The sequence below is a fragment of the Falco rusticolus genome, chromosome 8, assembly GCF_015220075.1.
Source record: "Falco rusticolus isolate bFalRus1 chromosome 8, bFalRus1.pri, whole genome shotgun sequence".
Lineage (NCBI taxonomy): Eukaryota > Metazoa > Chordata > Aves > Falconiformes > Falconidae > Falco > Falco rusticolus.
In genome coordinates, this window is record NC_051194.1 from 26,490,001 (window position 1) to 26,515,000 (window position 25,000).

At 40.0% G+C, this 25,000-nt stretch overlaps 1 protein-coding gene across 15 annotated transcripts in view; it reads left to right on the top strand.

Moving 5' to 3' along the window:
- GTDC1 (glycosyltransferase like domain containing 1) overlaps positions 1 to 25,000 on the top strand; it is a 185,756-nt gene that overhangs the window by 123,106 nt on the left and 37,650 nt on the right. The window contains exon 2 of one of the 15 annotated variants that reach the window (XM_037396870.1): positions 2,735 to 2,810. The exons of the other annotated variants lie outside the window; for them this stretch is intronic. Within the exon in view, the coding sequence (XP_037252767.1) occupies positions 2,770 to 2,810 (41 nt within the window). The 5' untranslated portion in view covers positions 2,735 to 2,769. The remainder of the gene's footprint in view (positions 1 to 2,734; positions 2,811 to 25,000) is intronic. 15 annotated transcript variants of the gene reach the window in all.

A 25,000-nucleotide genomic window follows, 5' to 3' on the forward strand; every position in this document is an offset into this window, starting at 1 on the left:
AGGATGGCTGTGCTGAAGTCGCGGGATGCTCAGAGTCTGACCGATAATGCCTGCTGGACTGAACGCTTTGTCCAACTAAACTTAATGCAATTGTAGCACGTGTTGGCAGTGAGAAAGGCTCTAGGAACTGGGCTGCCTCTTCGTGGACCAGTTCATGCTTTCTCCCAACGCTTAAAGAGCACCGGTAAGGGTGGGTTGTTACCCTGGGTTGTCCAAGTGCGTTTTGCCTACCTAATGAATCAGTAAAACTGGTTTTATGTTTGGTAACCTTTCAGTTGGTGAGCAGCAAGTATTCAGTAGGCATTAGACCATCTTTTTGTTATAAATAAAATATCCAGTTTATGTTTTACAGTATTATTTTACTGCTTTGCGTACAAGAGAAAAATAATGTCGATTTTGGTTTGGGAGTGGATTTGGCAAGCATCGCTTTAAAAGAAGTATTTAAACTCTGTAAAATTAGTAGAATTTAACAGTATACCAGCTTTACCTACTTTCAAGAAGAGAAAAGGTTGGTGTGAAGCCAGTAATGAGTTCAAACTGTCAACTCTGCTAATTTTCTTCACAGTTTTGAGCTTGTTCTTAAGACTTAACGCCGTTTCTAGTTTCATCTGGTTTATGTCCTGTATTTGAGCCTTGGCCATTTACTACCTTACTGTCTTCTCAGTGTACATTAGGAAAAAAGAAATTGAGAAACAGTATACTTGTGTCTTGTCATGCTTCATTGATTTGAAATAATTTTCCCCTTAATGGTGTATTTAATATTTAGTTTTCCTCCTATCCGTGGTAGTGCTTTCAAGTGAGAGTAATAAAACTTTTGGAACACGTGCATCCCTGTCTGGCAGCCTTGACATCATTGTCAGTGTTGTATTTAAGCTCCAGCTTAAGTAGGCAGAGTAGGTTGCAAGCCAGAACCATGAGGCTCATTGTATATCAGAAAAGAATTTTTGTTGTCATGCTCTTACATAAAGTACAAATTATTTCTCAAACCAATATTATTTAGTACCCGTTAAGTATTTCTGTTATTCCTGATGTGCTTTGAGATTTCTGTTTATGTAGTGACTGATGACAGTGTCAAACTGGTTTAGGCTCCTCGTCTTAGGAGCATTACGAAACTCATTATAAAAGTCACATCCAAAGCTCAGTCAATGAATGAGTTCCTTGTGTTAAGACTCAAATTGGGTATTAATTGAAGCTCTGGCTTGGGTGAGAACTGCTGGTACATTTAATCTGGAAAAAGACCTGCGATAATATTAGTGGGGGTAAAAAAAAGCAAAAGAACTGGAATAGTCATTGAATGGAGCATTGAGGAATAAACCTGCCAGACAACTGCCATTATCATTTTTTAAATGGGCATGTAAGCTAGATGTCTCGTTAGATTAAATTGTTATGGATGTCCATTCATCTGTGGAAAAGATGGTTATTTCTAGTTAGAGTATTGCCTTCCCTTTCTAATGCATATCTGGCTAATACCATTCATACTTGTGTCACCTGAGGATCAGAAAGCCAAAATGCACATCATCTGCAACTATTTTGGGGAGATTGTTTGAAAGCTGAACCTAGCTTTCAATCCAGCTCCATTACAACAGTAATTGTATTATGGAAACTCAATCATCCCAGAGTTCGGAGAGCCAGCTTTGAAGTGGCTGGTATCAAATTTTTTTCAAGATCTGCTTAAATTTAAAAAAAAAAAAAGAAAATCAAGTGCTTAAGCACCATTGGTTTTTAATGAGACTTGAACTTCTAAGCGCTTAAGTCAATTGTGAACCTGGAAATTATGCTCTAAAGGATACTTAGCTCTTTGGAGGTATGCATTGACCTAGCTTCTGTTTAGACACCTGATTCCACATAATGTTTCTTTGAGAATAAAAGCATTGGAAAATGCATTTTCTGAAGAGGCTGGTTTTAAAAGTAGATCCTTTCTTAAAAGAAACCAGACTGGCTGCTTGCTTGAAAAATCATCTTCCCCTGTCCCTGCCTCCTCAACCCTGGAAAAACTGGAAAGCTTTGAAGACTTCTGTGTAAGGGCAAGTACACCTTGCACATTTAGAGAAAGAGCTGCTACCGTATTAAAGTATTTCCTGCTCATCACAGGCCAACATACTCAACTCATGTGTCTTCTCTCAGTTGTTTGAGAGTGTAGTGCCCCCTTGCCTCCCTTTATTTCACAGAATGCCTCATTGAAACCCCTGTCGCTTGTAAATATTATGGACTGGTGGACATAAGTTGTAGTATTCTGCTTTAGTCCTCACTTGGTTTGTTTATTCTTTCCTTGGGTATCTCTTTACCTGTTATTGCTAAGGAACAGGCAACAATGGCTTTTCACTTACCAAAAAGTTCTTGGAGAATAAGGAAGCAGTCAGTGTTAGAAATCTGACATCGGAAGCAGTACTTAATTGAGCAATTTGCTTGGACTAGATACAGCAATATTCTAGTTTATTTCAAAATATATATATCTTAATTTCAAAATTGATATAAATATACAAATTTAACTCTAATGTTCATCGTGTGTGGACATCTGTAGGTATCTTTAATGTATTTTTAATTATCAAGAGTAACTTGAACACTGAAGTTACTTACTATGGTAAATGCAAATAAAATAGTAAAGTTTTTCCACTGCAGGCATATAGATTTAAATAGGCTTTTGGTTAAAGAGTAGATTTAGTCATCAGTTTAATTAATCGTTGATGTTTTTCTTGCTTTCTTGTATCACAAAGTCATTATTTGTTTGGTTTAGTTGGACATGATTGTCATCTTCTGAAGATCTGAGACATGAAGCTCCTAAGAACCCAGCAGAACCTCTGTGCGGCTGTGTGAGTCACTGCGGACCCCTTCCTCCTCAGACCTAAGCTGAAGCCCTGGGTGATGGGGAACTGAAAACCACCCTGCCACTCATTTAACCCGTCTTTCACAGCAGCAGGTTTTGCATTTTGGGTTGCATGCGTGTCCTACCCACAATGGGCAATCGGGAGATGTCATTAAGAGAAGGTGGGAGCTATGCAGGTTCTCTTTCCACTGAAGAGGGATGTAACTTCGGGCAAAACTCTTCACCTCCTTTACTTACCCTGCAGTTGAAACAGGGCTAATAAGGCTTATAATTTATATGCTTAGTATGCAAATTGGCAAAGTAAAGCATGCTTAAAAAATGGCCGATGAACTCAGAAAGCTGTTTTCCCTATTAAACCTGAAAAAGAAGAAAGTATCAAAATGCGATCGTCTAATTGCGTCTTCGCCAACCGTGTGGTGTACGTATAAATGTGACTCCTACATACTGTCTCTTTAGAAAGTCTTTTTGCCACAAGAAGAATAATGGCAGCGTACTCAGCAGGCTGCAAGAGGATGAGATAGCATGCTTGCAGCATTTCTTTGCAGCATAATTGCAGCATCAATGAACCATGAATTCAGCCTAATTAACATAACTGGAACCACTGCAATCATGCTGCCATTCAATTTAGGTTTTGAACATTCTGGTGAAGTATCGCGGTTCTGCTGTTTATTGTGGAGATGCTGTGGAGAACTGTCCACTTGCTTTCTCGCTGCTGTCTTGATGTATTTTTATTATTTCAGGATAACTAGGGAACTTCAGAAATGGAAGATCGTTGGCTTACTGGCTCTATTACTGAATCTACAAATAATTCTGTATTACTTTCTGTAAAAAGTAATTAAACCGTTTAGTATACTATAAAACCCAGAGTAAACATACTAAATTTCCAAGTGAGGCACAGGTTCTGAATTGTAACGGATAACTAATGGCAAATAACTCTGGAACTATTTTGAGTTAAGGACTGCATTCCCAGAATTTTAAAAATAGCATTTCCTATTACTCTTTGCAAACACGATACCTAGAAGAAACTTTTTTTTTTAGAAGAGCCTGGATTTTTGTAACGTGTTGCTCTGGAGAGGTTTTTTTTTTTTATTATCGTTGCTGTTGGTTGTGCTACAGTAAAGTCAGGAAGCCACAGAAGTAGATCAGGTACCACTGCTCTTGGCAACAGGGCAAAATAACTGACTGTTCAGGGCAGAGGAGTTGAGGGACTGCTGAAAACAGCAGTTGCTGGTAGATAGGGGGGACCAGCTGGGACTGGGAGGCTTCCTGCATCCCTCCTGGCCATTAGGCCATTAGTCCTCAACGATGGCACCAAAGCCCCTTCAGAAAGGGACACAGCCGGGCATTACTTCTGCCGTTTGTGACAGAACCGAGCTCAAAAGCTTAGGAGTCACTGCCCTGTTATTTTCTGCTCTTGAATAACTGCAGAAAGGAGAGCGTAAACCTTTTCTTGGTGGTTGATTCTATGTAGCTACGATCCCCATGAAGATCTGACCAAGATCAGTGGAGTAGCTGGGGTTTTTTAATGACCTTAATGTGCAAAAAAATAGATAAATCAATTAAAAAAAAATTTCTTAAAAAAGTGGTTAAATAGACAAATTTTGCATTAGGAGCTCAAAATGTTAAGTTTGGAAGTTGTTCATAGCTACCGGAAATTATTCCATAGTTTCCTTCTCAGAAAATCTCCCATATACCTATTTGTGTGTGTGTATATATAGGTAGGTACACACACACACACTGACAGGTGTGTGTGTATATGTGTATGTGTGCGCCTATTTAAAAAAGTCTGAGCTGCTGAAGGGAACGGTTCTGCTCTTTCTGAAGGATACTGTTGTTAAGAACAGTTGCTTCCAGTAGCTAAGGCCAGTCCACGGAGAGCCAGAGTCTGTGAGTGATGGATGGTGATAAGCACGTTGTGGATGGGGGGAGCAGGAGCACAGAAGCGGTGTGGCAGTGATATTTAGTGCCTTTGGGGGGGACAGTTGTTTGCAAATTGTTTGCACTGTGGGTGTTTAGCAGGGGTTTTTTACGCCAAGATGGTTTGTAGTGCAGTGCTCTTACCTGGAAGCAGTGAATGGTGTGTATGACTAGGGTATCATTTGAGAGGGTGGGGCATTCTCCTAGACAGTTTGTTAGAATGCCTTTTTTGAACCTTATGTGGTCCCTTACACGTGTGTATTCTGGAAGGGCTCCAGTCTCGGGTTGGTGGGTGACTCGTAGAATCATTTAGATTGGAAGAGCCCTTGAAGATCATGGGGCCCAGCCATGGTTTGTGGGCCGGTGCTGCTGGAAGAATGGGGTACAGTAATTTCAGGAAAAGATTCCAAGGTGGTTTTCTCTGTTTTGAGAATCATCTGCGTTTACCTTGGGTATACTTCAGCCCTTTTCACTCATGTGGCTGATTCAGAAAATTCTAGATCCATGTTGACTCCCAGATGCTAGATTTCCATTTGTTCGTAGCTTTTTCCCCCCCCGATGATGGTAACACAGAAAGTTAGTTGTTACACTTTTCACTCTAAGCATCTGAGTATAAATTTAGCATCAGAGAACTGCAGACCTTTTGAAATAGCCATCTCAGTCATCTGTTGCTTCCTTCTGTGTCCTGATGTGACCCTCAGTCAGCATCTGAGATCAAATGAAACACCTTCCTGTATTTCTGCTTGAGTGACAGTAGAATTTGTCTACTGACCTTTCTACTCTTTGCTTTTCTCTGTAAGGGTGCTTAGTGTCTTCTGAGAGGTGGGTGTTTTCCTCAGCCTCCTTTTTTCTGCTTCTAATGCAAAAACTATATTGGTTTTCCTCAAAATGTTATTCACTAAAATTCACTGCCCATGACCATCTGATGCATGTGTAACAAAACTAAGCACTGCTGGTCATCTGGTTGGATGTTCAGGGTAGGCTCATGGAGGAGATTCATGGCTCTGCTGTTAGGTTTTGCGGGACCTCAAAGGCTCACAGAATTCAGATGTGTCCCTGGAATTTACTTAATACAAGTAACAAGATCTTACAGGCTTAAATGCTTTATAAGATGCATTATTTCTTTCATAAAATCACGTCTGAGAACAAGTTTAGCTTGGCGTTGCCTGTAATCAATGCAGTTGATAGAAATGTGGGTCCAGCAGTACAGTGAGATACTTTGTAAGAAGGTAGTTAAACATACGTATGTAACCTAAATGAACAGGAGTGGTCAAACTGACCTCAGCACTTGTGAGACTTCTTGTGTCCATATGTCGAAGGTGGGAGGTGATCTGGGAGCACAGCAGAGGAGTTGGGGGGAGAAGTCCAAGTAGTTGGGGCGCAATAACCAGCTGATGAGTTGTTTCTCTTTTAGCGAGCTGTTGCATTGCCAAGCTAGTTTTCTGCAAGTCGTAACTGAAGATCAGCAGATAATTATAGTCAAGAGTACCCTGTCTCTAGACCCCTTTAGTTTTGCTAGTCTGTGTTTAGCATCCTGTGTGCAACTCTGAACAGAGCACCTGACTGAGCATTGCATTATTATTGAATAAGAAAGTGAAGAAGTCCGACCTCCTTCAACGGTGACTCTTCTTTACTCCAGCCTGCAAACAAGCCGCAGCGGCTGTGGGATGGTCCGGCACGCTTGCTGTCATAATTCTAGGTTTTAGGTGTTGGTTAGTCCTTCCTTTCTCAGAAGGCTTAATACGCATTTTAGCGGAGGCTCTCCCGTTGAACGTTTATGAAAGGTGGGGTCAAGCAAAGGGCTGGCTGCGGCTGAGGAAGAGCTGAGGGAAGTGCAGAGAATAGCTAAAGTGGTTGGTTCCTGGAAGACCAAGTCTGTGATTCATCCGTTTGGAAATGAAGGAGAAGAAAGCAGTGCCAATTAAATATCAAAAAAGGTTACGATAAGCATCTAAACTATGGGGAGAGATCACAGTCTTTCAGCATTTTTATTCCCTGCAGCTGCAATATGTAAACTCGGGAAGATGACTGAACATTGATACTTTAAAAGTTCAATAGTCACGCTTGTTATTGAATGCAGTTACTGAGAATTGACAGACGAAAATATTTTTGAGAGGAGTTTCCAAGTAGAGATCATATTTCCACTTTAGTGTGCAGCAAAACCAGTGCATTTGAATGGCTGTCAGGTCTGGTAGAAAGAGCGAATAGCTGCTCTGTGGTAAAATATTGCAAAGGATATAATCAGTCTCCTTCAGAACCAGTGGGAGTTTATTTTATTTTTTATTCTTCATAGGTGCGAATTCAAAAGCCACTCAGACCAAATGTCAGCAGTAGTTTGAGTGTTTGGTATTTTGAATTTAATTGCACTGTTTGCACAAAAACTCCTGCACATATTCCTGGCTGCCTTTTAAACATTTATATCTACTTTTTTGCCTTTTATAAAAATTAATAAAATGAGGTCCTTGAAGACCCTGAAAAATTTAAATTAGTCATTCTTGCTGAAATAAATTGATTAAAAAACGTTAAGGAAATACATCTGTAGACAAATACAGACCTTTCCTCTGTATGCTGTTTGAAGGTGTTTTCAGGCCGTTTGAGTACAAAATAATTGCCAATTTCCACCTTTGATATCTATCACTGTGTTACTATTAGGAGATTTATTTTTTTAATGAGTCACTGCTAGGTGCTGAACGAGTGAGTGAAGGAATATTTTAAGGAGAGCCGTATAGAAGAAAACTAAAATTGTTCATGAAGACTTTGCTCCACGTACCTCATGGGGGTAGCTTTAGTAGAAATAACAGGGCAAGTGTAGGTAAATGGGAAAAGAAATGGTTGAAAATTGAAAGCTAAGGGCATGGTGATGATCAGTTGAGAAAGGGAGCTGAAATTCTGTTGGAGTCTGTGACCTGATGCAGTGGGTAGTGAGCAGAGCCCAGCTGTGGTGGGTCCTGCTGCCTTGTATGACCCTGTGCAATGCCGTCACACGGTCCTGCTTAAGTTAGGTCATGTTAATGCCAAGTCTCCTCTTCATCCGTAGGTCCTGTAGGCTGTCATTTGCCCTCATCTCAAGTCCCCACAGCAGCCCTTGTCCTGATGTCTTCCCACCCTTTATCCAGGTCCCGTTGCTACTGGTGCACGTCTGGTCCCACTCGTTCAGTGACACAATGCCAGGACCCACACGTGGCACTTGCTGTCTGGTGGCAGGGCGAGCAGAGCCACCGGCGCTCGCTCACCTTGCCGGTCCCATCCTGCCACAGCAGAGCCTCTGAGACATGGACCCCAAAGCCTTTGGCTGCTGCAGACTCTGCTCCAAGCAATTTTCAGAATGTCCAAAGAAGCACATCCCCCGTTGTTAAAAACAAACAAACAAACAAACAAAAAAAACCCAACCAAAAACACCACCACAAAAAAACCCCAACAGCACTTAGGTTAATTTTAGGGTGATTGCTTCTTAAGAGACTCTGAAAACTGGTTTTCAGTTAACAATCTAGTTTACATAAAAGGCACATATTGATGAACATAGTCTGTGACTTTTTGCTCAGTCCCATTATTCTCCTCTAATTCATATGCAGAAGCTAAGATTTCCAGTGATCTCACTGTTTACTGAAATCCAAGTTCTTAGAGGTTAATATTTTTCTGACATTCTGGCGAGAGTTGCATCTCCTGTGTTCTTCACAAAGGACAAGAAAGGAAAAGGAGGAATGTGCTTCCAGAAAGCACCCAAAGATACAGATGATCCATCAAGAATTAGCTGAATGCTCTTGTGAAAGCTGGAAATTTCCCTAACAGTGTTCTGGCATATGAATATCTGACAGCCAGATATTTTCCTATTCATATTCAGAACTATTTTCAATGCCAAATATTGCTGATTGACAAATTTGGTATTTGAGTTGCCCATCGTGCTACGAGCCCTTCTCCTGCAAGACGCCTAAACCCATTTTTAGCCACTGTGATAGGAAAGCACTCAGCACTTCACATGGCCAATGCAGCACCCTTTCTGTAGGCATATATAATAAATATTCATAATAAAGTGTGAACCTGTAATGTAACCAGGATGCAATGCCATCCTGCAGTAAGGAAATACTGGAGAGGAAAGGGGTAAAAAGGGTCCTGGGTCATAGAGACAGCAGGAAAAGATGTGCAAAATGAAATGCTGCTGTTAATACAAGAAGGTTTCTGAGAACCAAAGGTGATACACCAGCATAATAAAATTAAAACAATGTTGGGGTGTTTATGCTTGTTCACGTGCGTACTCGTGGAACACCTCTTGAGTTACATACAGCCCTCCTTTATCTGTATGGCTACGTACCTTACTTCCAACTCAGAGCCAGTAATATCAGAATAGCTGATTACACTCAAAATGTGAATGGGATTTTTTTTTCCCCAGAAATTGGTTCTATAAAAAACTGGCTTATTTTAAGAATTCTGACTTCAGACAAATAATCCAAAATTGATGCTTGATTGAAGCTAAAGTACCAGACACAATTTATTGCTTGTTCAAAATTGTAGTGAGAATACTAGCCTTCTGTTTGAAGGACCATCTAAAAATGTTCTAGTAGTTGTTGATGGTAACTGGAGTGAGTTGGAGGTATATGCATATTTGGTATTAAAAAGAACCACCTCTCGGTGTTTTTATACCCATGGGGCTTAAAGATCACTTGCTTGTGACATATTTGATGTGGAACATCAAATTGTCTATCCAGACTTCTAAAAGTTATAACTATATCTTTCTAGTCTGTAGGTTACATTCTACTATGAGTATACATTAAATATTTTTATTAACATATTCAGCAGTATAATTTTAAGCCTCGTCGTCTTGGTGAAACATTTTTTCCTTAATGCATTGGCATGAATAAATGCCTATGAAAAGCTGAAGTTATATTTTGTGTCTTGAGTCTACTTTGGCTGAAGTGTCACAGTAGGTTGAGTTTTCTATCAGCGAAGGACAGCAGAACATGAAAGTCCGGCTCTGTACTGGGGCTGAGATTAGATCTGAATGCAAGGAAAAGCAACAAAGGTCCACAAAATATCTGAAATCTGCAAATACTTCCTGTACTTAACCTACACTTTCGTTGCGTGACTGTAAAGAACAGCAAATCTTTGTTCTTTTCCCTCTTGGTTCCCATTCAGCCAGTTCAGAGACACAGGAGAAAGGTTTTGGGGAGCAAACTCGTTATCAGTCTTCCTACAGTTTCCATCTGGTTCTGTCAACAGCAAGCACATCAAAACCGTGAGCTTACAGCCGCTTTTTAAACATCAAAAAAGTTTTGTAAACATTATTTTATATATGTATAAATATATAATATATATAACATAAATGAATATAAACATAGTTTATGAATGTGTAGTTCCTTTATATCTTTTAAAGTTTAGCTCATATTGGAGTTGGTAAGAATCTAAGCTATGACTTTGAGTTCAAGAGGGAATTACATCTGCCTGAGTGGAGTGGAGAAAGGGCAAGTGTTTGTCTTGGTAAGAACCCCAAATTTTCAAGTGGGGTCATTAGACTTCTAGAAAGTTATTCAGGTTCATCCGTTTGTGAAAACCTGTTGGAAAACTTCCAGGAAGAGTTATTCAGATTCATCGGTTCATGAAAACCTGTATCTTTGGTCTGTATTCTAGAAGGTTCTGCTAGTCCTCATCATTTAATAAACAGAGAATGAAAGTCTTAGAAATGCTTCTCTCCTCCTTTGTGCCTGCGAGGAAGGCGTTGGTTTAGCAGTCTGGTGATTTTGTGCGCCGGTGGGATCGTTTGCCATAGGTTCAGTGATTCATATATTGAGAGTAGAGAAGGCTCTAGCATGCCTTACTTAAAGCTGGAAATATGGCAGGAAAAATGGTTCATGGCTTCTTACAGCTCAGCTTGTGATAATTTGAATCTGAAATAAATTAATAGAGCAATCCTGTTTATGGATCATCAGCTGCAGAGGTATTATTAAAGAACTTGTGTCCCTGTTCACTAGGAACACCTGTATGTAAAGCCATATTGTAATTGTTCAGACACGCTGAATCAGACTTCACTGTCTCAAAACAAAACAGAAAATATAAATATATGGAATGTCCCAATCCTCATTCTTTTTTCATCTCAACAATGTTACTCTTTCGGAAAACCCTCATAAAAGCAATCCACTCTTTTCAGTTAAAAGCCATTCATATGGCAACAAACCACTGTTCTTCCATTTATATCTGTATTCATCCATTTAAACTCTAAAGCTTTCCAGCTTACTTCTTGGATTTATAGCCAGCTGGCTGCTGTGTGTAACATGAACATATTCTGACTGTGCATGAGATGTTTTGTGTCATTTAACTCATAATTGTAATGCTCATTCTAAGCCACAGCTCACCTGCATGCATTTAGCATTGACTGTGCGAGCTCCCAGAGTCACGACTTGCCATCTCATGTATGTACAATCTACTATTACTAGAGAAAAGTTAAGTAAAAAAAAAAAATAATAAAAAAAAATTCCTCAACCCTAAAACAAACCCCCAAAAAGCCCTCCTGGAATGTGGTTTGATAAAATGAATATGTTCAAGATGGTGGGCCATAGCTGAGCCAGCTCATGTGGGATCAGTGCCCACATTTTGGCATTTACAGTAAACTTTGGAACAACTTTTTAACACAAATGCTTTAATAGCAAGTGGGTAGGGGGAGGCAAGGCAGGGAAGAAGGACATAAGCACTCTTTTTTTTTCTTTTCTTTTCTTTTTTTTCCCCTCTCCTTATGAATGCTAGATTGCTGATTTTTCTAAAGATGGTCTGATAAGCTGTACCTGTTTATTAGCAGTCTTAGAAATCAAAGTCAAAGAAATTCACTGGAACTGAAATTCTGCAGTCTCTGCCCTAAATTACTGAATCATCAATAAGAAGCTTACATTCAAAGAAAACATGAATATTAAAATTTGGAAGCGTACTTTGGCTTTGTAGGAAATACAATCTATTATTATTTTTTCTTTATGCAGCATCGCTGGGTTCTAAGAGAGGCAATAGAACCATTAATTAATAGTAGTAGTCCTGGATAATGTCATAATAAGCAATACAACATATGAAAGCACGTTTATTCTTGCCAGCTATCAGGGGGAACCTTTACATGTTTTAAAGGCCCATTAGGTTTGTTTACAGACTGAGCTGGAGCTGGTGGGCTTCGCTTCCAGTGGAACTGCTGTTGGCAGGGGCTGAACCAGACTTTACTGCTTGACTCTGATACTGAGTTTCTGATGGAGAGCAGCCTCCCTGGGACAGCGGGTACCTCCCGTACCAGCATAGTCCCCGAAGCTAGGGTGTCTGGGGGTTACTGTCGTACAAATGGAAATAACAGAAATTCTATAGATCAGAAACAGTTTTCCACAATGGAGAAGGTGGGCAAGGAATCAAAACCGTGCCTTCAGGTATATTACCCAACAGTACAACAAAAATGTGCTGGGCTTTAAATTGCACTAGCAATCTGGAAAGGATTTTCTGACTGGAGCTATGCTAAGTGTTAATAGTGGAACCTGGGTACTTTTTCTTTTGATCTCTCCTTGAGCTCATATAGAATAATAGGATCAAAATAAAATGCCATTTATATGAACACCTTGTTCTTTTGATGTCGGCACAAAAAATTCTGTCTGCAGCTACAACTTAGCAAACAGTGCATCGGCTCCTTTTAGTTGGACCTTCTACTTTATCATTACTTTTAATAAATGGTGTCACAGCCATTTTTTTGTGTAGTTCATGAACTTGGTTGTAATTTTTCCCTAAGAGTCTTTGCGTTTCTCGGAAGAACTAAGAACAAGGTATGCAGGACCTGTAAACTGGTGGCTTATGGTCAGTTGCGCATGTTGAATACATGATGTAAACATTTGTGTGCTGCTACATTTGCAGATACAACATTAATTGTTCTTTGACCACTGGGGCAAAACTGTTAAATTAGTGTACTCGGAATGAGAGAGAATATATGGTTAAGTGCCCCTGAAAATAGCTGGGGTAATTGTGGTTATCATAGGTGCTAGGTTTTGGATCCCTGGTTTTTCCATCAGGAAGGTGATGTACCGCGTGATGTCTGGGTGGGAGCCAAGCCTGTTTCTTCATTGCCCACCTCTGCAGGAAAGACTGTAGAAGTATGACAGCTGGTAGTTACGGATCCCCTTTGCTTTTATGTAGAGATCCACAAGACAGATAATCCACAGGGGAACATGAGCATCTTTCAGCTCTTTATTCCCCAGGGTTGGTGGTCAGGAGTGTTTCTTTGGAAGTCATTATTGTGAGTACTTAAGTAAAGCCGCTTCTTCATGCCCTTTCAAATCTCTTATTAAGATTCTTCTCCACCAAAGTCTCTGACTGCACGGAAAGAGCTCAGCTGTGTTTATTACGATGATTGATAGTGTCTCATTGTGATCCCTGCTTCAGTTGTCATAACCTCCAAGAGTAGCTGGGATGGGCATGAAGCACGGCACCAAATGAAAGCAAATAACCCAAAGTCCTGCAGTTCACCAGTGTCATCGTTGCTGCTGTCCAGGAAGAGGGATTAGCGAGTGTGAAGAAACACTAGTGAGGAGAGGTCCAGTGGCCACGCACAATCCTGGGTGTCGAATGTATCTCCCTCAAGCTTTGCATCCCACTGAAATCTATATTTAGCTATCAAGCTTATTAGCTAGGAATGGTCAGCTTGTTGTATGCCGTATGCAAGGAACACCGCTGGGTAAGTGCTGGGTAAGTGTTTAGGCTCTTGCTGAAATGGCTGCAGTTGGGGTTGCTGCATGTGAGCTATCTTCCAGCAAGTTCTGCTGCAGACCTAGTTGAATCTCTGTAGTCCTGCCATGCAGCAGTATTCCAGAAAGCCATAACCGTGGCTATCACCTATAACCCTATTCTTATAAAACAGTACAGTATAATTCATTATACATTATATATATATAAAAATTTTATTATTATACGGTATTAAAGATACCAAGCTAGTTGGAGCACCAAAAATGGTGTGGACATACTTGTGCAGTACTGCACTGGGATTGATGCCTGCTGCTGAGATCAGGTCTCCGTGCTAACGCAGCCGCTCTACCTCCACTCCTCCTGCTAGTTAGCACAGAACTAGCTAGTAAGAACTAGTTTACTGCTGCTAGTAAGAAAGTTTACTGCTCTCGTAGTCTAAAAGGCGCTATCTGTCCAGCTCTTAACCTTAGTGGAATATGTGTCCCTGCTCATCTTTCACCGGTTCTTGTGTTGTATCCCAGAATTCAGACCTACCTTTTGCATCAATTAAAGGAGGGGTGTAGGACTCTTTGGACAAGGAGTTCAAGTGAAAGAGTGATAAAAATTGATAGTTTTTCTCCTTACAATAAAAATGCGATTGCCCTAGTTCTGTGGTTAGCATGAAACGAATTGGCTTTGTCATGAAGTCAGTGGGGTACAAGCTAATACAAGGTAGTAAAGGAATAATAATAAAGTAAACCAGCAAAGTCCATGTCTTTTATGACAAAAACAGTATGATCCTGTTGCAGTCCCAGGCCCTGCTGCAAACAGTGTTTTCTGATGCCTTGATAAGTCCAATTTACATAAAGTGTATGAATAAGTATGAATAAAGTTACAGAAGTATGCTCAGTATTTTACTTTTTTTTTTCCTTGAAAGTAATTTGCTATTGTTCAAACTTTCAGCTTTCACTGGTTCTGTTTCCAAAACCCCAAAAGGAAGAGAAAATAACAAAAGTCCATAAAGGCAAAAGGGATATGTTCTCATTTCAGTTCACAGAATTTCCTGCCTTTAAACAATACAAATATATGCCCTTAGGTTTCTAACATGCTGGAAGGATACCGAATCCTTGAAACAGATCAAATTAAAAGCAAGTCTGCAATAGCAACAGCGAGTTTTACCAGCACGTCCAATAGATCTCAACAAGAATTCACAGGGTTTTAACCATGTTGCCAAGCCTTACAAAATCCTTAACTGCTGACTCCATAAAGAATAAATGCTTGAAACCAGCAAGCAAATTCTAGGCTGAATTGGACACAAATAAAATCTGATGCTTAATAATTGTTCCCTCTTCATTATAGGCTGCGTTTAAAGAAATTATTTGATAGAACGTTGAGATGTATCCCCCAGAGGAACAGCCATGGGCATTGGCTATGTAAAACCTTTTAAAGTACATTGCCTCCCTTCGTTACGGTTCCGCATGGAATGGGCTGACGGTGTTACTCCCAGCACTGGGGTGAAAGGCGTGAGGAGCACTGGGGCACCTGGCAGTGGTTGTCACCAGGTAGGGCATGGCAGGTTGGGGAGCTGGTGTCCTGAGAAGTGGTGGCTTGGCCATAGGAGGAGGGAGATGCTGAAGAAGCTTCTCCTTGGTGTCATTAAATGCTTTGGGTTTTTTCCGTTTGCCTTTAAATTCTCATGTGCTGGTCTTTCTTTCACTTTTTTAACCTATTTCATCAGAAATCTCAAAGTACCATACTGGGAGTACTGCTCTTCATGGTCACGGCAGGTGTATCTATATGAACAATGGAGCTGTAGAAACAAGGCATTGGGCTGAGCAGTCACGGTCAAGCTCTTTGCATCTCTGAGGTTTCTGATCTTACTATTTTATATTTTTTTAAATATAGTTACTGCAGTAATGTTCGGGATGGCCATGTCCTGCTGCAGAGCAGGTGACAGCTCAAGGTGTTCACAAGCCTGTATCTCCTTACCAGGTAGGCACCATCCCTCCTGTTGTCCATCCTGTAGATATATGTCACCAAGCTGGTAACTCAGCACATAAGGGTAACAGTGCTGGTTTTATTGACACTGTTTTCTCCTTTTTCCAGCAGAAAGATGAATATTTCTTTTCTCGGTGTCAGTCTTTAATATCATAGGTAGCTCAGCAATGCACCACATGTGTTTTACGTGATTTGGAGGTGCAGCCTCTCCGAGGAGCCTTCTGGTATGTGGATGCTGAAAGGCAGATGATCAGTGGTCTTCTGTCATACTGATTTATAGCAGAGAAAGGGAGTCCAGGGGTTTGGGGTTTCCTTTTTTCCCCCCTCTGTAACGACACTGCTACTAGTAGTAATAACATTTTTAGAGCCTTCTCACAAAAAGATGATCTTTCTAGGGCAGAGAGGTGCTGCCGTTCTTGTTCTAGAGATGGAGAGAGGCTTTTAGCGTTTGAACAACGAGGCACTGACCCGCTAGCAAAGTTGGCATTAAAATTCAAGAGTTGCCTCTAAAACACACCGCTTAGGTGAGACACAGATGCGTACCCAGGTAAACTTCAGTTGTAGTGCAAAAAAAGTGCAGATAAATCTGGTACCGTAACACATTGTCAAATGGAGGTCAGGTCTTGGCATTACCCCGCGGTCCTCAGCGCCCGCGGCAGTTGACCGGACATCTGCTCTGACTGTGGCTGTGCTAGCTCTGCAGCCGCCCTGTGTTTTTCTTATTTGAGTGTTATACTGATGACAAAATGTGTTTTAGATTTTTGTGTGCCTCCAATTAATATTTTCAATTAATTTCTCTAGCTTTGTCAGGTAAAAGTTTCTTCAGTTAAGCCTTCAAGTGGAGGTAGACTTCGTTGTTTCTTTATTTCTTGGGGTACCTGAGAAAGTGTTAAATAACGCAGGTGAAATATGTGTTTTCCTGAGAAACGCACAGAAGTTTGGATTTGCGTGGTCGAGTGACTTATCAAAACCAGATGTGAGCAAGTGGAACATTTTACATAAATTTATTAAAATCATTATTTACCTGTAAGTTATAAGAAGGGCTTAGTTGCACTAGTTTGTTGCCAATATGTACTGCCAATAATCTGCCAAAAAGCAGCTTGCTGGCAAAATCACTGAAATGGTTAGCTTATGCTTGCACAGAACATTACAACCCCAAGTCAAATGAAAACCTACTATAAACGAACTCTTTGATGGTGGATTCGCTGGAATATGGTATTGATATATGGTACACAGTTTATATGGATTATGTATACCGTGCAAGAAATATGGATATCTATTAAGGGTAACTTGATATGTAATCGGTTAGGACAGTTATTGTTTTCAGTATTTGCTATGAATAAGATCACACAGTGACTGTTCAGTTTTAAAATACAGGCTGTTCACGTGCAGCCCAAAGCACTAGCATACTATTTGTTCAATTAATACAGAAAGGCTATTGAAAATGTAAAATATCTGACATCTATACAGAGTAATTCTAAAGGCAGCTTTTCTTCTAGGAACAATTTATACATTACATAAACTTATATTTTTCATCTAAGTATCATTTCGAGAATAGCAAGTTTAAATATTGGAGGCCATAGGGAAACATAATATTACGATAATGTTCTTTGGTGCGGTTTGGAAGGTTTTAGGAAACATTTGGAAGTATTTTTCTCATAAAGTCACTTAACTATTGAAGTGTTATGATAGCACTCCCTTCTGCATTGCGTATGTTGCAAAACAGCCTGTTTAAAGGGGACATCCATTCCATATATCCTGATTAGAAGTATTTCCACAAAACAGGAAATTATATGTTACAGGATCCTGGTATTAGTTTTAATTAAAAAAAAAAAAAAAAAAAAAGACGATTTAACGAGTGGTATCAGTTTTCAAACACCCATTTCCAATTCTGTTGAGCAAGAAGGGATACTGTATTGTCTGGAGCTGTATATGAAATTTGCATTTTCTAAATAAGCACTGGAGAGCTGAGCAGGTTTTTTTCTGTTTAAGTAAGCACTAATAAACAGGACCAATCCTTTAGGATTCTTAAAAAACTTGCAGTTCTCAGAAGCCTAACTTTTTTCCCCACAGTGTAATTCATTCTTTTGAACTTCTGCAGAAGCAGAACTGAAGTCAACAATTTCTAAATTTCTGGCAGTTGTTATCAAGGGGACTCTTAGGGCTCCAAAACTGTGTCTGTTACCTTGCAGTGTTGGTGCAGCAGCTCTACACAGTCATGATGTTTAATTATAGAGAAAATTACTTTTTTTTTTCCTAAACTATCAATTAATTCATGTTTTCATATCTTGTGCAAAATAATGCATAAGTTATTTTCATCTGTGTTATAAAATATGTATTGTAGTTCATTACCATCTTACTGAGGAGTTTTTAAATTATCACCATTTCATTTGTTGAGAATGATGTTCTTAGAAATTATAACTGCACAGATTCTTGCATACAGTGTTAAAAGATTTCAGGGAATTGGAAGGTGTAAATTCAGAAATAATATATTTAGGGTCAAACTCAGTCTCACCTGAAGTGGAAGGGAGCTTTGCCTTTGACTTAAGTGGGTCCAGAGTCTCCCCTCTGCTAGCAAAATGCAGAATAATCAAATAATCACTATCTGTTTTGCGTTGGGTTTTTGTTGTTTGTTTTTTGGTTGTTTTTTTTTTTTTGCTAACCTGGAGCACCTAACATATTGTTGAAGTCATTTGTCAGGAATAAATATGTAACAAAATGGGATAATTCCACAAGTAATTGATTAGGCTAGACGTGCTTAGGGCTGGAATGATGTTCAACAGCAGCAGCAGCATGGAGGACCCCAAACCAGGAAAGCTTAGACTTTCGGGCATAGATTTGTTTTGGAGTAGTTTTACCGGCCTTTGGTCCTTTTTTGGTAGTTTCACTGTGGGCTTGTGTTTTGGAAGGTAGTATCTTGTTATGTATTTTGGGGAGTAATGGTTGTAGAATGCTTTAGTTAAAATCCTGGTTATCTAGGATGCAGACTTTACAGCGCATCTTGAGCGGTGATCTTAGTGTTAGAAGCTCCAATGTAATACTGAAGGGGAAGGTGGAGGTCAGGTTGACTGTCCTTCTTAGATTGAGGTACAGATACGTCATCGTGAAGAATAAACTAATCGGAGTGTTGAATCAGAGTGAAACTAGATCGGGAGGAAAAGTGTAAATGCTAAGTAAAAGTGGGTATTTGTGGCAATGTCAGATATGGATACTAGATATTGAGGGATTTTGCTCAGAGATTATTTGGGAAAACAGGTGGAAGTTAAGGTTTGAGGAATCTGAGAATTATCTTGTTTCTCTTCTACTCTGTACTGCTGACACCTCTCCTCTCCTGCCTTGTCTCATCTTCCTTCCCAGCTCCAACCGACCAAGTTACCACTTGAGTCAAAACCAACCACCTGCAGTTGAGCTGGATGCAGCCTCTCTTCTCCCAGAGCATCTCTGGATCCTGTGGGCTGATCAGGCACACTGCTGGAGTGACAAAGGTTGTTGCATTCAGCTAATTTGTTGCTAAAACAGCAGTGTTTTGACTGGTTTGTCGGAAAGAAGTCAGATCTCATGATATCCCTTTCCTGGTGCATCTTTTGGTATGGATTACATACCAGTTCTTCTCTCTCTTTGGCCAGGAGATGAGTATTAGGAAGGAAGATGTCCTGCTGCTGCTGTCAGCTTCAGCTCTTTCCTGTGGTGTTTTTCCCTTTGTAGACCTTCCTGCAAGCTGCTAGCTGCAGCACCTCTCACACACTTAGTGTCTGAGTGTGAAATCTCTATCCTTGGCCTTTGATGATGGTTAAAACTGGACTGGATGAGGCTCTGAGCAACCTGGTCCAACTGGATGGGCTTCGAGCACAAGGTTGGACCAGAGATTGTCCAGCCTCCGGAATTCCCAGAGTCTAGTCTGTATTGCTCCATGTCAGGGAAGAGAGTAGTTGAGAGAAGGTAACAGTCACGTCTCAAATAATATTTCATACTTCTGTATCTTGTAGTTTGCAAACAGGGAAATCGGTGTAAACCCTACTTACTCTACTCAGGAAAACGTGTATTCTACCATGGGAAGACAAGCTGAGTCCCAGATCTTTAATTTTCTTTTGTCATGCCCTTCCCAGTGCTTAATCTTGGCTCAGTTCAGTTTTCTTTTTGTTCTCTCTCTTTGCTCCTAATCCTTGTCCATGCTTATAAGCCCCTAATATTTATATGGCATTATCTGTGTTAGAGATTACTGCTGACAAGTAATCTCTTCCTTCTTCTGAATGAATTACAACTATTGCTAAAGATCAGAAAGTGAAATTAGATCCCTAAAAGTATGTGACAACTTCAGTAAACCCTAATATCAAATTCCCTAAATATTAGGAATCTTCTTTTGAGCTTTTCGGTTTGAACTGTAGCACAGCTTCAGGACACCTGAGCACACTCAGCAACTCTTTTTTGCTGTAGAGCAAAATGTGACAGTAGTTGCAGAGAAAAAAAAGAGAAAAAAATTGCTGAACTGAGGCTAGTCTCCCAGTTTTGTCGTTTGTTGCAATCTTTCTAGAAGTAGGTAAATATAAAAGCATTGGGTTTTCTGCTGTCAGGTGATCCAAAACATTAAATATATAAGCGTATAAATTTATATATAAGTATAAAAACATAGTTGCTGCCTATTCCAGTTTGGCCTCCAAAGAATTGCTTTCATAACCTTTCTTACTTGCCTTTTTTTTTTTTTCCTTCTTTTTCCCTTAGAAAAGAGTGTGGACAAAATTCTGACTTTTGAAAAAGCTCAGAGATACCCACACAGCTTTGATATTTGTACAGTGCTTGGCCAGTCATATGTGTGCATGGTTGTATCGTTTTGCATGTATTTGTAGTAACTGTGGGAGCAAATTCAGCATGGGAACAGGATCAAGTCAAGGAAGCAGAAAGTAAGAAAGTGGAATTTCCTAGTTATTGCGAAGGACAGAAGTGCCTGTCCATTGCAACCATTCTAAGCCAAATGGGCTCCAGGTATTGGGATCACAGCTCTCCAGAGCTGCTTCAGGTCACATCAATTCTACTGAAGATGTTACAGTTGGCAAAGAGGCAGTGGTGATTGTGTTTAAAGACAGACAAAGGGGATTCTCAGGCCATGAGTTGGTTAAAGTGTAAGTTATGCTGTGACGGTGTGGCAGTGACGAAGGAAACACAGCAGCTCTAAAATGTGTGCGCTCCAGCTCCAAGGCCTGGGGGAGGTTTCCAATATATCTGATTATGACTGTCTCTCTTTGTTATTTAAAACATATTAATGGCAACATTATAACACACACACAAAAAAAAAGTAAAAACCCACTTCACTTTCAGAACCATCTTTAACTTTGCTTCCAAATGTAACTACGGTTACAGAAGGGCCAGTTTTTATGAATTCAGATTCCTTTTTTTTTCTTTAGTTTATATTCATTCTTAACAATTATCCTTGCTTATCAAGAGCGACTGTTCAAACCTATTCAAAGTTTACAGTGTACAGAACTTGCCCAGATAATTTGATGTAACCTAAACCAGCACCCCAGTTAGTCTTTCTAATGTGGTTTCTGTTCATTGAGCAGTGACATCATGGCCCTTCCATCTTTTTTTTTGTTGTTGTTATTGTTGTTAATAAAATGGTGCACAATGCGACTCTTGATGCCTTGAAAAGGAAAACAATTCCCATAAGTAATTTTTCATTAGGGCAAGTAAAGCGCTGTGAAAAAACACACCATGTAACATGCTGACATGAAAGAGCTGGGGAAAATGCACATGTCTGATTCAAGGAAAAATACATGGGTTTCCTTGGAGTGGGGTTTCATGGCATAAATGAAAAGAAAATACATAATACATAGATTGAGGAGTTTGAAAAAAAGTTATTCAAATTAGCAAATATTTAGATTAAAACTCTGACTTGTAGTATATGGGATTTTCATTATATATTTACTACTTTTAATTTTTAACCCATCTTTCTAACTAAACATCTATACCCAGTATGCAAAAAGGGAACATTTTCAAGGCTTACTGTTTTTGAAGTCTTCATAAAGTTTTAAAATTGACTGTTAAACGTATCAGAGATCCTCAAAAATCTGGATAAATAAAAGACTTAACAGCTTGGAAAGTTTTGGAAACAAGTTGTGATACTAAAATTAGATATCTAAGTCTCTCACTATTTGTTCTGAACTTTCAGTGTTTAAATATATATGAGTTACGCATACAAGTAAAACATTTTCCAGGTTTTTTTTTTTTAAATATAAGGGACAGTACCTTGTGGAATCTGTTGAAAGTGTTCATGTTTGTATGCTTCGCTGGTAGTTTTTTCTGGAAAGTTTCACATGTAGAAGATTTCACTCCCACAAGTTAATCATAACAATAAATTCCTTCTCCCGTATTACAAATAGAATGCTGTGGCATTTTTCTAATGTGCCTAGTGTGTGCCCTAACTAAGACTGAGAGAGTTGGTGCATCCTTCTCAATAGCCAAGTCCTACCTGCCTGCTGCAGTGGCTCTCTAGCTTGTTTTTTAGAATCATAGAATAGTTTGGGTGGGGAGGGACCTTGAAAGGCCATCTAGTCCAACCCCTGCAATAAGCAGGGACATCTCCAACTAGACCAGGTTGCTCAGAGCCCCGTCCAACCTGGCCTTAAATGTTTCCAGGGATGGGGCATCAACCACCTCACTGGGCAACCTGCTCCCGTGTTTCACTGCCCTCGTGAAAAATTTCTTCCTTATCCCTGTGTCTGCTCCTTCCCCAGCTCTGCTATTCCATAACCAGCCTCTCAGAGGTTGTGTCTTCTGAAATTTAGGCAAGAAATTAAAAAACCTGATGAGCTGTGCAGGGGCAGGTACTGGCTCCAAATAAAACACTGGAGCACTTGTTTTATCTCCAGGTTATAGACTTGTGGCTGGTGACATAGAAGTCCCACAAGCTGTTGATGTTACTAAACAATCGAGATCTGGGCAGATACTAGATGGAGAGATGATTGCCTGGAAGGTGGCAGAAAAGGAGAATTAATGTGAGCCTGGAAGAGGAAAAACAGAATAGCTGGAGCAGAAATGTTCCGGAGAAAGTGTAAACACAAAAATGTGCTAACTAGACGTTGTGTTTCTCCAGCATGCTTTTGGGAAATGCACATGAACCGGTTTAGAAGATTTCGTGGTGTTATTAGTTTATTTTCAGGTCATTTATTTGAGTGTCATAAAGAACATTAGCTAGTGGTTAGGGACTACAGTATCCATTATATCATTCCAATCATATGGACAAGTTTATACTACATATGATTTACAATGGTCTTTCCGCAGTTACGATTGTTATAGTCAGGTACAAGGTTTTATCCATGGTTGTACTTAGCAAAATCCGAGTGGCTGAGCACAGAGACGTCTTCCAATCAAAGTCCAAAAAATTAATGCTGTTAGACGAACGCTGTGGGTTGCAGCAAGAGCTGTGTATGGCTCCCTGCCTACATCCTTTATCATGTCTCCGCTGTTGTTAGTAAAATATACAGAACTACTTTATGCCAAAACAATGGAAGTTAATGCAGATAACTTGTTCCAAAGTTAACCATCAAATAAATCTTTTTTTTTTTTAAACTGTTAAGTGAAATGGTGTTCTAAAACTTTAAAAAATTGTCAAGATGATGAATACTGTGTGTGTAATACAAGTAAATACCATGGAATTGATTGCCCACACATGTCTTAAATAAAGGATATTAAATAGTTTATTCCAGAGAAAGTTCGGTGAAGTTTTATCTAATATTATTAGAAATTCTGCAGTGACGGATCAGATTTATAAGGGCTGAAAACTAAGAAGAAAACCTCTTCAGAAACAGAAATGGTGCCTTGAGAGGGTGCTTGGCCAGGAGATTAAAGACAGCCAGGGGGATACAGCCTGCTTAGGTAGTCCGACCTCTCCTATGTCAAGCAATTCTTAATGGCAGTGATTTTTCAAAATCTGTTCGTTAAATTTGGTTTGGTAAATCAGTCGTATCAATTCAGTCACAGATTTGGTGGTTTAGGGCACATCCCTTAACCTGTTCCTCCCTTTTCCATGCATAAATATATAAAGTATATCCTCACGGAGATGTATCTGTACTTCAGAGGAGCCACCACCAGCCAGTTTTAGGTCTATAATTCAGCTTAGACTATCAAAAAGCCAACTTAACTGTTCATAACATACATGTATGGAGTTCCGGCCACACTGAATTAATATTTCTATGCTCTGAGAATCTGAGGGTGGCGAAGTTCCTGAGATGGGAATGGTTTAACTCAGGCTCGTTTGGGAACCTGTCTTGTTTGTGACGTAGGTAATGGGTTTGGATGAGGTCCTGAATGTGATTGAACTTTTTTAGGTTTTATCTACAGAAGCAGCTCCAATGAATGATGGCGAGCGGTGGAAAAAAGGTAGATCTTGTAGGTGATTTGGTCAGTGGCTTGAAAATGCAGCTTAGTGTAGATGAATGTGAAAAGAATATGCCAAGGGACGGCAAGCTAAATCAAAGGATACACGTTACATGGAATAGCTACACAGTGCACCAACTTTGGGAAGGGGATTTAGGGGGTTGGAGAAAAATCCTCAAAGCAATTAGTCAAGAGCACAACGACAGTAAGGCTCGCGTTGTGTGTGCATGTGTATTTGGGTAGTGATTTGGAAGGAGAAGGGTGTGTTTCTGTTGAAAGGTGCTCCACTGCAGGGTGAAGTGAATGATTCTGGTGTTCGGAAATATTTGCTTTGCCAAAGAGGGAAGGGAGCGGTTTGTGCACAGCCCAGAAATGAGCTGTGGTGGAGTAAAACTCAGAAGAACTGTGGAGGAGGTTAATAAAGTGGAGCAAGCGTTGACTTTAGTAAACAGTTCAATAAACAGACTGTAGTGTGTAAACATTTGGAAATTAAAAGGAAACGGAAAATTTAAATGTCTCTACTTATCTGGGAGAGGCATAATCACACTGAAAGGCATGTAAGTAAATAATATTTGGGTAAATTAACTTGAGGTACAGGGAGGCGTTTAGAGTGAGGATCCCGTGGTGGCCGTGCATGTAGTCCTCTCCATGTTAATTTAGAAGAGTCATGGTTGAATGAAGGAGCTTCACTTGAGTGTTTCTTGGGCAAAGACTGTAATTCATTACTATTTAAAATCAAACAGTAAAAGCAGATCTGCGTAAAAAGATACATTTCATCTATTACGGAAATTAGTTCAGTGGCCTCGATATAAATGTGCAAATGCATCCTGTTGTGGAGGTTTTTTTGCATTGTGAACATCAGATGGGAGAGCCAGTGGCATCTGCTACTGTCTGTGGTACCTCAGGAAGGTCGTGAGTAGGTCTGCCTCAGTTTCCCCACCTTAGCATTCATTATTCACACTTGTGGAAAAACACAGAAGTGGTTGTTTTCCTCCTACGAAGGGTTGGACAGCTCAGTCCTGTTCTCCTAGCTGTGGGGTTCTTTTTTTTTGAATTTGTGGTTAATTTTTTCAGTCAGTCATTACAGAAACCAGGCAAGGCTAGCTGGGTAAGAAGACTCACTTCCATGTCGTGGTATGTGTTTGGCCCATGTTATCAGTTGGCTTTCATTGACCTGTGATGAGGCAACTTGCTGGGCTCAAGCCTGGACAGAATAGACTCACGGTA